Raw genomic sequence first — 16,381 nt, forward strand, 5'->3', positions numbered from 1 at the left:
TGAACGTAAACATACTTTAAACAGAATCTGAAGATCGTTTCTGAATCGAACCCTAAAAGTCGAATCTTTCGGCACCAAAAGATTCACATCTCTACTCCATTTTGCTTTCAACCAGCCAGACAAGCTGGACTGAGTCAGAAGAACCAGATGAACAGAACAAAAAGACGACTTCTCAATAATTTACGATGGAATGGAGCAGAGAGGCGGCGTTATCCAGAACAGTAGAGTGGACAGTACTGCGGCGCTAATCCTGCTAACAGCTGCTGATGTTTCTTACTTGGGGTCGATGACCTCTCCGGTGACAGACAGCAGAGTTCCTCCTCTGGGATCATTGGGTCCATCGCCTAACAGGCCTCTGGGTGGGATACCGCCCGGCCCTACGTTAACAACAACAACAACAACAAAAACATCAATCAAAAGCCAAAACACACGTCATGGGTTTTCTTTGGCAGCGCTGAGTGGGCTGAATTTCCTGGCAGACACACACACCTATAAAAGGTGTTGGCTTTAATGTCAGAACCGAGCCATTTTGGGTCACATTAAACCAGCGACAGGCAGAAAACCTGCAGGATTCTCCAGTCTAGAGCAAAACGTCCCACAGCGAGACGTCTGAACCGATTTCACTCTGACCAACTCAAACACACATAAATGTAACGAATGCCGTCCTATAAATAAAATGTAATCAGGCTGAGTGTTTCTGTTCGACAGCAGCCGGTAGTTTCCCCCTTTCACAGTGATTAATGTTTAAATGCTCCACCACGTCTGCAAGATCCTGGAAAATATTAACTGTGCAGGAAAAGAAAAAGCTCTTTGTTTTGTTTTGGAACCGTTGCTCTCAAAGAGAGAAGTATTTAGACGGAAACAAAAGACTAAAGAAGCTGCAGTGTAAACGTAACCTACTCAAGCATGAGTAGCTCTACGTAGATTTACTCAAAAAGTAAAAAGTAAAAAATAGCCATCCAAGAAATTACTCAAGAAAAAAAAAGTATTAGGTAAAAATCTACTCATATACTGAGTAACAGATCAAAACATCAGTAATTTAATATCTAAAAGATTACATCATCAAACGGACCAAAAATATACAGCTCAGTGGAAATTTGGGAATTTTAAGAACCAAAATGACAATAATTGAAATTAGTAACAAACATAACGAAATCAGGCAAAAGAAAATGTCTCCAAATCAGTTTCTTTGAATAAAAAACTGATGAAACTTTAACAAAAACTGCAGGTATGAGTCTGTGTCTGATGCATGTTAGGTTAAAATATGTTTGTATTTCATTCAGTAGGTAGAAAATCCAGAAATTTTACTCAAGAGTAGAAACACTTCATAATAACAATCAAGTAAAAATAAACCGTAATAAAAATACTCGTAATTTTTTTTCTTTTTTTTTCAAAAAAGTCACTAAGTAAATGTAACTAGTTACCACCCAACTCTGATCACATCATGTGCCAACCATCCCCATCACTTGATCATTAATAATAATAATAGCTATTATTATATTTATTTTGAATGTCCTTTTATTCTGCAACATCCCTGCTCCGGTTTTTCAAAATGATCCAATTTTTTATTAAAATGCTCAACAAAAGGAAAAGTTTTTCTTACAGACAAACAACAAAGTGAGTCTCAAAAACCACAAACATGGAAACTGATTGGCCTGGATCTGTCAACAAAGAGGCAGAAATTTAAAAAATAAAATTAAACATCATGCATAAGCTGGAGCAGGTCATGCTGATTAAACTCTTCAGTGAGGAAGTTGCAACTGAGAGGAGAAGCTGCAGCTTTATAAGCTAAAAAAGAAGCAGGAAACTTCTAGAAACTTCTCCTTAAAACAGTTTCAGCAAATAACAGGAAGCTGAACAATTTCCAACAAAGCGGCTCGGTTTTATCCTTTAGAAGAGTCCAGTTGTACAGACAGGCTAATGTTTAGCTAGCAATGCTAACTGCACAAATATAAGGCGGTACAGACAGCTGGGCTGTCACCCTGCATTTATTTATAAATAATAATAGAATCATGTTTAACTGCAGAGCTGGCCTCCTTAACACACGGTTACCTGAGGATAGACACAGAGAGAGAGAGAGAGACAAGAAAAAGAGAAAAAAGAGAAAGAGGCAAAGATAGAGATAGAGAGTGATAGACATACAGTGAGAGACAGATAGATGAGAGGCGTGAGCGGAAAAAATGGAGCAAGAGATCAAGTGAACGAGCGAGAAAGAGGTGAGAGAGAAATCAGCTCAGTTGACATCAGCAGGTCAGATTCTTTACAAAAAGTGGAAAAAGGAAATGAGCCAAAAAATCTCTGATTCCGACACAGAGGAGAATTTCATGACGAGAAAATCTCTTCAATTTCTTCACTAAATCAAATTAGTCTGATTTTACAGAAAGAAAAACAAAAGACAGAAAAGACAAACACAAATATCACCCAGAGAAACAGCGAGTGTGAAAACCGCACATCAGCAGTTATCGAAGCTTCCTGATCGTCTTTCTTTAGACGTCGGCTGCTTTTCCACACATTTCTCTACCCGATCAGAGCAGCTCACTGTGCATTTTAAAAACAATAAGGAAATTTAATACAATGAGGACAAATTGATTCCATTTCTATTTGCACTAGAAACTAGACCAAAAATACTCTGTGTGTTTTTGCTGTGTGTCCATATATTTTAGCTACAAGTAGGTTTTCTCTGATTCATCTTTTCTGCAAACAGAAACTTTACATTGGAGACCCGATTGTAAATAGGCCTTTCTAAGCAATAAATCCATTAATCATATGATAATTTGAATGAGCTCAATAATTTCTGTTTGCATGATGTATTGTTTTTGTCTTTTCTCTATTCCTACCAAAACCTGGATGACAAACGTCTTCAGTCGGGCATTTTGGTCTCAATTAGACTTTTTTTTTTGAAGGACAATTTTGTTAACATAGACTTCATAATTCATTTTATTTGTCGTTTCTGGTGTTTTGTTTATTTATTTTGGATATTTAAAATGCCTTCCAGTTCCAGTGTTAAATGTTCGTTAGAATTCAAAGTTTATTGATCTCTGATCATTTATTGCAATGCTGGAAAACAACAATATTATCATTTATTACAATAACTTCTGGAACAATTTATCGCCCAGCAAAATTTGTTATCGCGACATAATATTGCTGTTATAGACAAATATTTGAGGATGATTGTGAAACTGATGCAAAAGCCCTTGAGTTTCTGACCCGGTATCTTTTCATACCCTGCCTCTCCTTCCTGACGCAGCATTTCTGCACCAGTTATCATCGCAGTCTCGCTCTCAGCTCATGAACAGGCCTGATAATCGCTCTCAGGGTGCAGAGTGAAACAGCGAAAGGCATTAGGAAGAAGCAGGCATGCAAGCAGAAATGGTGGAAATCAAACAGTGAAATCCACAGATTGCCCTGCATGCGGACAGCGTCTGCCCTGCGGAGTCTACTGAGCTGTCAGGGGGGCTGAGGGGTGACAGTGATACCTTGAGGCCGCTCGATAGCGGCGGGTCCGGCTGATCCTGTGGGGGAATTCTGTAGGTTTCCTGAGCCAGCATTAAAGTGAAAAGAACAGGAGACACAGGACTCAAGACAGCGAAGCGGCAATGAGGGGCTCATCACATCGTCGCATGCACACAGAAAGACACAGCGAGGCTTCGCTTCAAAATGAAAACGTGTCAAATGTGCCGAAAAGAAAGAATCAATTTTCATATCTGACATTTAGCGACACAACAAAGAGGAAACGAAACTGACCCAGCTGAGAACATTAGCAGGGGCTCTGGTGACACCTAGTGGTCGTAGTGAGTCATGACGGGTGCAAAAGTCAGCCTTAAAAGTATTCAAACGGGAGCTGCAACTAACCATTATTCTATTGACGATTAATTGATTAACCAGTTTTAAAAATTACACATTCTGCAGATTTTTCATTTAACAACTTAACACTTTTCAGATAATATTAGAAAAACATTAAAAGATGCAAATAAATAATTAAATACATTTTATACATTAGAAAATAAAGCTAAAATGCAATAACGGCATTGTTTTAGTGAACATTTGATCATTTATAGCAAAAGATCTACAACTAAAAAATACTTCCAGCATCAAAATGTGAAAAGCTCAGTCCTTTGACTTGACATCAACGCAGTGCAGATGAACTGTGGTTTATTTTTAAAATTAAACAATAATTTAATAGGAAAGATGTTTCCTAAAAGGAGATTTTTGTTTTTATTCATACAGAATTTGAGCGAAAATTATAAGACTAGAGCAGTTCTGGGTAGAACATCTTTACAGATGAAGATTTTTTTTTCTTTTATATTAAATCCAAGTGTTTTTATTTTGTATTGTTTTGGTTTAATTCCTGCTCTGAATATTGTTTTTCTTTCAGCTAAGGACATGTTTCAGAGTATTTATACTCCAGCTGATGAATAATCAATTACTAAATTAGTTGACGATTACTTCAAAAATTGATCCGTTATTAATCCAATCGTTTCAGCCTAATTCAGAAAAATGTACCATCAGAAAAAAGGAAACTTTTCGTTGTAGAATTAAATTCCCATTTAAAATCTTTGCAGATTCATATTTCAGGACTTCTCTGGAAGTTTGTTCCCTCCATCGGTTTTCCAGAAACAAAACGCTTCGTGGCTCTTTAAAATAAAAAAATCCTTCCCCGAGTCTTCTAGGTAAAAAAATGTAAGGTTTTGGGCTGAACTCCAAGTACTGAGGAGAAATCGGTCACCTCCACAGTAAGGTCTCGATGTGGGGACAAATTTCCAAATCGAGGGAATTCAATCAAATCAGATTTAACCTTCCTGAGGTCACAGGATCATTTACCGCTTCTAAAAAAAAAAAGCGTTTTTTCATGTGGAGGAGTTCATCTCAGAGGGCTACAGTCTGTAACTTATTTATTTTTAATTTTTTTTTTTTACAAATCCAACCTTCAAAACTGGGTCCTAATCCCAACCATTTCCTCATAGGTTTCTATGGCGATGCTTTGGAAACTTAAAAGAGCATGACTCTAGCTTTGCGTATACAGATAATTTAATGCAAAACGTCCCCAGATGATTTATTTCTGCCGTCTTCCAGGGCGTCCGGCGCTGCTGTCACCGCGCTCAGCACAGATCCACGCTGCATTTCAAATCAACTCCAAATGTGACGCCTGATCTTCATAACCCAGGAGGGATTTCAACGCTCGTCGCAGAAACTCAGAGAAGCCTCAGAAATCAGACATAACCTTTCCTGTTTGTGGTCAGTTAGAAACCAAACTACATTTATTGGATGAACAGCAGAATAATGAGACAGATGGTGATGATGTCACCACTTCCTAAGCTTCTGATAAGTTAAAAATAGACACACTTGTGGATGTACTTCAGTGCAACACCTGCTCTATGTACGACAGCTACATCTAAATATATTAAAATGTGGGCCTTCACAACTCAGATTTAACTTTGGGTGCAATTGTATGAAACCTGAAGGTTTGTCTGCAGGGAGACTCCTTGAAACAGACCTGAGGCAAAATCTCCAAACATCAACAGAGGAACTTCCAGATGAAGGAGAACCCCAAGCATAAGAAATTCATACAAACTTACAAATCTGAAGAGAGGGTAAAAAAATATCAATGTAAAATGTGCATTATTTTGGTATTTAGCAGTGGTGATCCTCACTGACCAAAAACAGGAAAAGAACCAATTTAATGTAGACGATATTAAATACTTTCTTTAAAGCCTCAATACTTTCTGAATTTATGATAACTGAACTGCATTTGTGCAACACTTTGATGCTAAAATGTTACATTTTTAGATTTGTTAGTTCTAAAAAGGAAGCCTCGCACATTCTTATGGTGATTTGGGTGATCCATAGTTTGTTTGGCCTAAATCAGCTGTCAAGTTTGTTGACTTTTAACTGAACTTTTTTTTTTTCTGTGGTTCTCTTGGAGTTTTCTTTTCAAACAGAGAAAACTCCAGGCGAACCAGAACCGGTCACTAGAAACCAGAACGTCCGGTGTGTTTGCTGGTCAGATGTGTCGGGTCGGGGGAGCCAAATGTAAATACAGGAAGCAGATTCTGTTTTCTAACGCAGCAGAACATGGGAAGAATTTAATCTCATCACCAGCAGGTTTCTGGGTTTTATTAACATTCTAATCTGAGAAGTATAGAAAATACTTTTGAGATTATGTCTGGAAAGTTAAATTTTATGCTTCAAAAATGATGTTTATTAGCATATTTACTCAACCACATCCCACAATGCAATGCAATCCTTACTATGGGAAGCCACGAGTGAGTAGAATAAGAAACGAGTAGCGATTACCTGGAGGTCCGATTTGTCCGGGTCCGGGTCCTGGTACAGGGCCCGGTACAGGCATGTTGGGGACAACGCCCATGTTGGCGGGCTGCATCATCTGAGGGGCTCCATTCACATGCATGACCGGCTGATAATGAGACAAAGCTCAGATTAATATGGTGGGCGATGTGGAGTTAGGATTTTACTGCTGGATTTTGTTGTAGTGCTGTGAGAACAATAAAAATTACAATAAAAAAACTTTATTGCTTCTTTTTTAGGGAACTGTGTGGTTGTGAATGCATGGTGCAGCAATCATAGCAACAAACACACAGAAACATTCCCATTTGAAATATGCTTCTTCAGGGCAACAGAGTGCGACTTAAACTGCACATAGTAACTGCTTTTTATCACATTTTCAAATTTTCTTAAATACATGGATGCTCTTGTGGAACAAACTGGTGGAAAAAAACAGCAAAAATAATTTCTTATGAGATAATTTTCATGATAATGATGAATAATACAATAAATGCCCAGTCCTCAATGACCCTGTAACACGTTTGCCTGCTTTCAGTCTTTTAATTAATTTTCAACTTTCATTAAACACAACTGTAGAGTTTATAGCGATTATATGTGATTTATTTAATCACCTGAGGACAAGCACAGTGGAAGCTTGTTTTATGTTTTTACTTTATGTGAATCCCAGAAATCTGAGCAGAGTCTCTAACTTCAGTCCTTGAGAGCAACTATCCTGCAACCTTTGGAAGCATCCTTTTTCTAACACACCTGAATCAAACGGCTGGATTTCCTCATTTAGCTCTGGCAACGAGCCATTTATTAGATTCAGGTGTGTTTGTGAAGGGGCGTGAGGATTGGAGCTGGAGAGAGGGTTGGCGTTCATCTTACCACAGGCTGTGGCTGAGACACCTGCACGTTGGGCTGAACCGGAGGATTGACAGGCGGTGCTCCTCCACCCTGACTGCTGGACACCAGCGGCTGAACAGCTGTTTGACGATGCAACATTTTCTGTACAAAAATGAAAAGCAGTTTCATCAAAATCTTAATGCCCAAATCTAATTCCAAATGTTGCCATGAAGAACAAGCTATTCGTGTTTTTGTCTTCGCGATAAACGGTAATATTGTTGTTTTGAGACCATTTTCAGGTATTATAATTGGAATGGCATAATAATGCAAGAACACCCAAAGATCAATAAACTTTAAATTCTAATTTAACACTGGAGACATTTGAAATACCCAAAGTAAATAAACAAAACAACATAATCAACAAATAAATTTAATTATGAAGTCTATCTAAACAAAATTGTGCTTCAAAAAAAAAAGGGGCCTAGTTGAGACCAAAGCACCAGACTGAAGACTTTCAGTTTTTGGTGGAAAGAGAGAAAAGAGAAAAACAACAAATCATGCAAATGGAAATTATTGAGCTCATCTTAATTTATCATGCGATTAATTGATTTATTGCTTATCGACAGGCCTAACTCTCACCAAGGCGATCTCCGGGTCAACGATCCGCATCACCACCTGCGCCTGCAGCAGAGCGTAGGCCAGCTGCGGGTTCTGCAGCAGCATGTTTCTTGCCTCCTGGGGGCTGTTTTGTACACACAGCTGGGGAGAGAAATCAAATTTCACAAATCAGACAAATAAAACATCAGGTTAACATCAGGTACACACTGGATAGAAGCTTCAAAATACACAACAGGAGGTAAACAAAGATGCAGGTTCCAAGTCAAACTTTCATACAATTACAGACTTACATCAGCAGAGTTCTCGCTACATTTAAGCTCAGTTTTATATGTATTAACTATTACATTTTGGACAGTCAGTCACAGATCCAGTAAACCAACTTACCTTCATCTGTTTCATCAACTCAAACATCTGCTCAGGTGGAAGACTCGCCACAGCTCTGCTGATGGACTCTGGAGCCTCCTCTGGCGACACACTGTCTCCAAAAGGAGACTCGATGATGGGGGCTCCGGTGCCCAGACCTGTGCGGAAAAGGAAGAATGGTTTCTTCACACAAAGACAGAAATCATAACCACATCTCCTTTGCTTTAACTAATGCAGTAACTTACTTTTGAGCTCTTCTTTATTTTTTTCGCTAGCTGCATTGTCGACTCTGAGAGCCCGACCACTGAACTCTCTCCCGTTCAGGTTCCTCATGGCACTGAGGGCCGTTTCCTGGTCCTGGTATTCACAGAAGCCATATCCCTTTGGCTTTCCTGTCTCTCTGTCATACACTAACCTGAGAAAAACAAGGGACATACACTCACAGTAACATACAATAGCATCTACACCACAAAAAGACGCAATGGGTGACACATATCAATAAACTAGGGTACCATAGGAAAGTTTTTTTTTTGTTTAAATAATTAAATTAAAAAACTAAACCTCATTTATATTTATTACATACAGCAGAGGTGTATATATCTGAATGTTCTTAAAGGGCCTGTAGTGCCAGATTGTACTGATAAAACCCATTAAATTGTTAAATTATCAATAAATAGCTATAGCATTCAATAAGTGGTTCTTAAAATTAAATAATATTGAACATCTTTTCACACTGACCAGTCCATCCAAGATTTTGTGGTTTTTGTGGTTTTTCTGCAATTTAAATCACAGATTTTGTCGTGCTAATTTAGAAATGCTGAAGTTTGTATGGCAGCCTGCGCCGTTCCAGTTTCCTGGGATGGGCTTGGGTCGAACGATGCCACAACACCAAAGTCTTCGCAGACATGGTGCAAGATGAAGCGCGCCACCCACAGATGATCGCCCATGTCAATCTTTTTATTAATCACTGTATCTGTCACAGATATAACTTGACATCAAGTAAAGCTGAGGAAGCAGTCACTTAAGCCAAATGTGTTTGGAAAACCTTTGAGAAAAAATACGGGAATCTGTCGATTTTGTGTGAGTTTTGTGGATTTATAAAAAACTGGAGGGATTTATTGATGTAATTTGGAGTTTAGAAGGCCAAGCAGAAAGCTACGAGGGGCCAGATTTGGCCCCTGGGCCTTGAGTTTGACACGTGATATACAGAGTGATATGCTTCTTTTTCAGGATAGATTTATTCCAAGGAATGCAGGAGTTGTAACCCATATTCAGGTTTGACTCCACACCTGTTGAACCTCCCCCAGAAGTACTGAACAGCATATGCTTCACTACCATCTTAAGGATGCGGCTGTGCCTGTTTCTTGCATCCAACTTACTGCTAGGTCAACAATGTTCTCCAGGATTATGCATTATATGACATTTTTGTATGTAATATTCCAAATTTACGTTTTAATTTAATTGATTTACAGAAATCAGCTGCCTTATCTGATATATTCTACTTTACTTAGAGGCACTTGTATTAAACAAAAACAATGGATGGAGACAATTATGTGCACTTTTATCCTTGTAATGTTTCTCCTTTACTTACCTGAAGCTTACAACAAGTCCGACTTCGGAGAATATGTCTTTCAACTGCTCTTCTGTGGCTTCATATGGAATGTTTCCAACTGAAATAAGAATTCAAAATGACAGAATATTGAATAAAAACAAAAAAGAAGCTCACACTTCAAATTACGAAGCTATTTGCTTATTAGCGTCGAGTTTTGTTCCTCCGCTACATGGCCATACGTGTAAGCTAGGACGTCTCCATTCATTAGCTGATTTATTTTACTGTTTCATGCTTTGACCGCTGCTATTAAAGCTGAACTCACCGAAAACCGATCGTAGTGACCTATCCACGGCTGGGTCTCTGTTCGCGGCGGCAGCTGCGGCCGCAGCGGCCACGGTAGCTGCAGCAACGTTCGCCATTTTGGGGACCACAATGAACGTAGCACCGGAGGATATCAGCAGGAGACAACATCCGGTTGTTAGAAGAGGCGCCGCGCTCAAACACCAGCAGCGCGACCTCTCTCGACCTCTTCAAAAATTTCACTAACCGATCCCCGAGAGTTTTAATTTATTCCGTTATTAACGTCGAACAACGCCGAAGACAACCGGTCGTCACTTTCCATTAGAACACAGATGGCGCTGTTGCTACGGTAACCGTTGCTGCCTTTTTTATTCCCCCAGCATAGAAACAGAGTGATGGACGGTTACAAAGTCACGTTTTCCTTCCTAAAAAGTCAACCAGGTGAACTGAACGATGGAGATGCAGCTGTTCCGCAACAAAGCAGAAGATTAGGTCAGTAAATGTTTTATTTTTAATACTTTTTATGTGCCCGTTAGCTAGTAAATAGCAGCCGTTAAAATATCAGGAGGGTGTTGCAGTTAGTTAACAGTTGACACCTGTGGAGGCTGATAAAAGAGAGACCGAGTCATGTACATTAAATTTGTAGAAAAAACACATTAATTTCACATCAGTTTATCTATTCTTCTTGAAATACACTACAAAATATTTATACCGCTTTAACTTTTTAACATTCCAGCACATTATAACTACAATCTTGGATTTTATGGTTGTGAAGTGACAGAAGAGATACAAGGATACATTTTGTTTAGATTTTCTTTACAAATAAAAATATCAAAAGTGTGGTTTGTAGTTCTATTTGTATTTAATACAACTAAAAACACACCAATGCATAGACACAATGCAGTTTTTTAAACCAAAGCAACTACAAAATAAAATTGGTAATAGGATGATACGGGCTACAAAATAAAGTTCACGAACTCTTTCCAACCAATCTGATTGAGTTTGACAGATGAATGAATAAATGCATGCCACACTTTATAGTTTTATTTGTGAAAAATGTTTATACTTTTCTGACATCACATACAATCTCAATGAAGTACATTGAGGTTTAACATTGTAAAAAAAAAAAAAAAAAAGGAGGGGTGGAGGTTGAATATTTTTGACAATATGAGTTTCTCGCACCTCCGGGGAGTTATTACAACATCACTTCTCTGATATGAGGTTTACAGGCATGTCTTACCACAGCATTCCCATCCTGCGGAGGTCTGGACTTTGACTGGCTCATTGCAATTTGTTGATTTATTTCAATTTATGGCTGTGTTTTGGACTATTGTTCTATTTCATGACCTAGTTTGTGTAAAAATTCAAAAGTCAGACAGATGACATCATATTTTGAATTTATTGGTATACAGAAGGATAGATAGTTGACATATTGATTACATGGTATGATTAGTTTCCTTTAAGTATGGCATTCTGTATTATTGCCAAAAAGCTTTACTTTGTCTCATTTGTTCAAAGAATATTGCAGGGATTAATATTTCCAAACCTAAGGCAGATTGATAGTCTTATCTTAATTGTATTGTTCTGTCATTTGACATTTAACATACTAATTGAGGCCTGTGGATTTTGAGGTTGTTGGTTGTTTGCAATCTTTGCTGGCTTCACCTTTGCTGTTACTTCCTGTTTCTTTCCTATGGCACCTATATATATATTTTTTTTTGGCCAGAATGATGGTCAGCAACTAGTGCTTTTCTATGGTCATCGCTGGTGTTTTCCTCACTGCATCGTGTTAACAGACACCTAGGCATCCTTTGCTGATGATCAGTAATTTAAATAGCAACACCTGACCTGATACTTCCTTCACCTAAATGCAGTGAGAAACCAGGGAAGTACTTAGATTTTATAAACAGCTTTTTATGCTTTTGAACACTTGAGGTTAGAGTTTAAAGATTTTTAAACTCTGCAAAGTCCAGCAAAGTTTTAAAGTATGTCCTGATACATACATTTATGTATAAAAAAAACATTCTGGGTTCTGAACAGCTTTTGCTAAAGGGGAGTTTTAAAAATTGCAGTAAAGTGTACTTACTTTTATAAAAAAAGATTTATGCCTCAGGACTTCTGCAAAAAGAAAGAATTACATTATTGTTATAATGGGTTTGTACATTAGTTCTGGAAACATTAACTGTTATTAGGAAGTTGTACACCAGTAAATAATACATTTGGGAAGATTTTTGATTTATTACTCTCTTGAGAAGTCAAACGAATATATATAGTTAACCTGAATCACTTTCAAAATGTTTATGGAAATTGCATATTTTCCAGACACTAGTTCCCAAAACAATTGGTCTTTTTTGCCTTTTTCTTTCAAACAGACCAGAAATAGTTTCTAAATTAATGAATAAAGAAAGCAAAAACTAGCAGGTTCTGTTGAGCCAAGAAGTTTGTGTTTCTGTTGTCTCACAAATTCAGATATCCTTAGTTAATAGAGCAGAAAAATATAGTATACATATCTTCCAGTGAGGAAATTCAAGTAAAAAAAAAGATTCACCCCAAAAAATAATATTAAAATTAAAAAATAGGGCAAACTGTGTTTATATTGCCTTAATATATAGCAGAAAATATTCTCGGGACATTTTTATGCAAAGAAATTCAGCAATTCCCTATGAGCGATCCCTTGGCAACAAGGGAGAATTAACGCCGTTTTAACAGGTAGGAATATCTGGCAGAACCAGACTCAGGCAGGGCAGCCATCTGCTGCGACCAGGGACAACAAGATGGGGAAAAGAAACAGAAGCACTAAAATGAAAAAAAATAACCACATTAACGGCTCTGAAAATCAGCCAGATCCAGAGAACCATGAAGAAAATTTATGGCCCACATTTGAACTGTAAGTTTTCATCAGGTTTGTACTGTTTGAATTTTCGGCCGAAAGGCGGAAATAATGAATTTTCACTTCTTTTTTAGTGACAGAGTGGAAAATGTTCGTTTGGTTCCACTGGGGCTCGAACCCAGGACCTTCTGCGTGTAAAGCAGACGTGATAACCGCTACACTATGGAACCAACTGGCTTCGCGAGCGCCTGGACTCGGCATATGACGCGATACCAGAGGAATGCGCAGTTCCGCGTGCATTGCAGAGCGCGGTTGTTTGTGACAACGTATGGGAATGACAGCGCGGAAAGTCACGGTGTCCTCCACGCTGCGCTGTCTCAGTCCCAGCTCGCTCGCCTGCTTACTTTCGGCTGCTCCTGTTTACGTCCAGTTGAGGGTCGATTCCTGTTGGGACGGTTAGCTTTTGTCTCTGATCATCCTGAGCTGCAGCTTGTAAACTATAAACACGGAGTGGAGCGAATCCTCGTAATTTGTCCCTATTTCTTTTCTCGTTTTCCGCCGACTCGCACGGGCAGCTAGTCGAGATTAGCGTCCGGAACAAAGCTGTTTTTGCGTGTCCTGCTGGTATGGTGCGTGATTAGTGTGTGGACGGTCAAACTGAAGGAAATGGCTCGCTGCTGCTGCACCTCGCCAGCTTATGATGTCATGTGAATGTGGGACACTGATGTGTTGTGTGAAAAATACGGACATGTCGCGGAGATAAAGATCGTATATTTAGCAGGAACATTTAAAGTGATCAAGTTTGACAGAAAGAGTCTTATTCGTAGTAAAGAAATGTACGTCCACCCATTATCACCATGAATGTTATGTTAATTTGGAGCTGTTAATCAGCTGGTCTTTCTCAGGGTGGAATGATTATGTAACAATCTACTTAAAAGACTATAAAAAACCCAATTAGATTTAGAGTTTAGATTTATATTATATTATTTCTGATCCCCATGTGGGAAGTTAAAGCTATCTATATTGTGGAGTTGCTGGGCCAGACTTGAGAAAGGGCTTACACGGGCAGTAGCAGAGGGCTCCGATTTTTGAGAGGGCCCAAGGATTTTTCTTTCCTTATTTTTCTTTTTGAGTTCTATTAATATTTTGTTATTTTTATGAATATAGACAGCACATTGAAGTATTGGATAATTATGAAGTTACAGTCAATTTCTTTGGGAACAACATGGAGTTATTGTCCCACAAGTCTGAACCGGAAGTGATCCCCGCCACTTAACCGCCATCTTGTTCGGCAAGCGTAGCACAAAGCACAGATGAACCATGGCTTTGAGATCAACAAAATGAAAGAAGAGTGCTCAAAAATTGAGTAATCAAGTAAGAGTTGTAATGTACTTATATTATTTATAAATTAGATAGATTTATAGATTAGAAACTAGGCGAGGGCTAGCTCCAAGAATGTGTCTTGTTTATTGTTGTCATACCAACTCCATAGCAACCATCATGAACAGTTAGTTACAGATACCTACCAAGATGGCTTCCAGCTACAAAGTTCCTGAAAGTGTGATGTCACGTGAAACTATGTATTAATTTACAGTAATTTCCATTAATAGAATATTTTTCCTTATTGGATAGGGCACCAAAACTGGCCCCAGCCCAGGGACCCACATCCTTCTATATCCGGCCCTTGGTGCATATATTCATGTGTAAGCTAGAACCCTCATGCTTTTTTGCTGCCACAAACAAGCTTCAGCTATAACTCTGACAAGATAAATAAGCACCCTTATCAGAAATGGCAGAGCTCATTTTTATTTATTTGTTTTATTTAGAAAAATAAAACAAGAAAAGATTAAAAAGTAATCTGGCCTGACTCGTAACAAATATAGTTTTTCAGCAGGTTCCTGCTCTGCAGAACATGCAAGCACAAACATACATCACTGCCATCACATCAGCTAACACCAAACAGTACAATCACAGATAAACTCAATAGAGTGAAGCAGCAGCAGCAGAAAGCCACATCTTAGTGGCTACAGGCTACAGCAGGAGCCTCCTGAGGTTTGATCGGGGGGTAATATTGGTAGATTCACTTCAATACCAGTTTCTATGTTGGGACCTTTCAGTTGATCACAAGTTAAAGTACTGAGTAACAGATCATAGCATCTATTTAGAAAAATGATGTAAACAGATAGACAAAATTATATAGTTATGTAATTCTGATGTTTTAAAGAGTAAAATACTTCAAATAAGTAGCATCACTACAAAATAAGAAATGTAGGCATAAAAAAATAGTTTTACATCATAAAGCTTTTTAAGTACTTGAAGTAGGTGATGTACATGTGCTAAAAAAGTGCAAAGTAGTTTTAGTGACAATATGCAGTGTTTACTGTACATTCACTTGACCTGCAAAAGGCTCAGCAGATAGAAAATTACTTTAGAACAAACTTGTTTACATACTAGAAGTATCACTTTAACATACATTTTAAATACGTGTGGTTCATTTTCTAGATATAGTAAGGTAGCCATGGATTAAAATATATATCTCACCTATGGTGCAGTAAAAGTACAACTAAAAGTGCATTTTTTCCAAATGTACTACGGTAAATGTAACTAGTTAGTTTGTTTGTTAGTACCCACCTCTGGTTAATTATTGAGAAAGAGTTATACCAGATATGCATTGATGGAAGTGTGTAGTTTCTCTGTGGTACTTACTAAGGACATTTAACCAAGTACTGGTGAGGGTGAATGCATGCATATATTTGAGTTTGTATGTACATTTTGACACGCATTTTACACTTTTATCTATTGTGTCAGTACAAATTCATAATTAAATCCCTAAAATTAATATGATATCCATGTCAACCATAGCTGTACATGGATGTCTGACAGCAGCAACACATTCAAACACACGATGATACTATTTAGTCAAAGTATGGGTTGTTTATTTCTAATATTTCACAACAGATACATGGCACACATAAAAAGGTTAAAACATGAGAGACTGAGTGTAACATTTACAACAACAAACTAAGACTACAGAGAGAAGCAGCATGACTGAGTTTATTATTCAATCTCAACGTGTCCCTGAAGCTTCTTTGTCAAACCTTGTCACACCTTTTTTAATGCAAGGTCATTAGTACTGCTTAAAATAAAGACGGCAGAAGAGAGGGATCTGTGTGGCAAATAAAGGTTTTTCTATTAATTATTGTGATAATTTGTGATATACCAATGTATATGCATCTCTGAGACAGAGATCCATCTTAAATGGTCTTTAGTGGACTTTATGTTGGCGTGAGTTAGTTTTTCCTCTTGTATTTGCAGCTGGTTCAAAATGCTGCTGCACATTTTTTAGCTGGTAAAAACTGAAAACATTTCTAGTGTTCCTCACTGCCTAATCTAAAATAATCTTCAAATGCATTTCTATTTAAGTTTTTCAGTGTCAACATGGCCTAATTTGGCCTTGTTTGTTTTAATTGCTTTCCTTGCATTTAATTGTTCTTCAGTCATATTTATGTGTTTTTCTTTCTTTTAGTCCATATTTATAGTTTAGAGTTAAGTGCAGTGCTCTGTTTCTGGTAATAGGATTATTAGGTGGT

The 16,381-nt window shown here is 38.0% G+C and overlaps 2 protein-coding genes and 1 non-coding gene across 3 annotated transcripts in view; 1 reads left to right on the forward strand and 2 right to left on the reverse strand.

Annotated features, from left to right (window-relative positions):
- Positions 1-10,184, reverse strand: part of cstf2 (cleavage stimulation factor, 3' pre-RNA, subunit 2) — a 13,919-nt gene extending 3,735 nt beyond the window's left edge. Inside the window, exons 1-10 of the mRNA XM_016680503.1 lie at positions 9,984-10,184; positions 9,701-9,779; positions 8,355-8,524; positions 8,131-8,267; positions 7,768-7,887; positions 7,171-7,290; positions 6,295-6,415; positions 3,477-3,536; positions 278-377; positions 159-168 (exon numbers count right to left, since the gene is read on the reverse strand). Of these exons, the coding sequence (XP_016535989.1) occupies positions 159-168; positions 278-377; positions 3,477-3,536; positions 6,295-6,415; positions 7,171-7,290; positions 7,768-7,887; positions 8,131-8,267; positions 8,355-8,524; positions 9,701-9,779; positions 9,984-10,080 (1,014 nt within the window). The 5' untranslated portion in view covers positions 10,081-10,184. The remainder of the gene's footprint in view (positions 1-158; positions 169-277; positions 378-3,476; positions 3,537-6,294; positions 6,416-7,170; positions 7,291-7,767; positions 7,888-8,130; positions 8,268-8,354; positions 8,525-9,700; positions 9,780-9,983) is intronic.
- Positions 10,185-10,189: 5 nt separating this feature from the next.
- Positions 10,190-16,381, forward strand: part of bcorl1 (BCL6 corepressor-like 1) — a 44,736-nt gene continuing 38,544 nt past the window's right edge. Inside the window, exon 1 of the mRNA XM_016680500.1 lies at positions 10,190-10,453. The gene's annotated coding sequence lies outside the window, so the exon portion shown is untranslated. The remainder of the gene's footprint in view (positions 10,454-16,381) is intronic.
- On the reverse strand, positions 12,949-13,021 carry trnav-uac (transfer RNA valine (anticodon UAC)). Its single transcript has one exon. It is a non-coding gene; the product is annotated as a tRNA-Val (tRNA).

The sequence above is a fragment of the Poecilia formosa genome, unplaced genomic scaffold (genome assembly GCF_000485575.1).
Source record: "Poecilia formosa unplaced genomic scaffold, Poecilia_formosa-5.1.2 Scaffold244, whole genome shotgun sequence".
NCBI lineage: Eukaryota > Metazoa > Chordata > Actinopteri > Cyprinodontiformes > Poeciliidae > Poecilia > Poecilia formosa.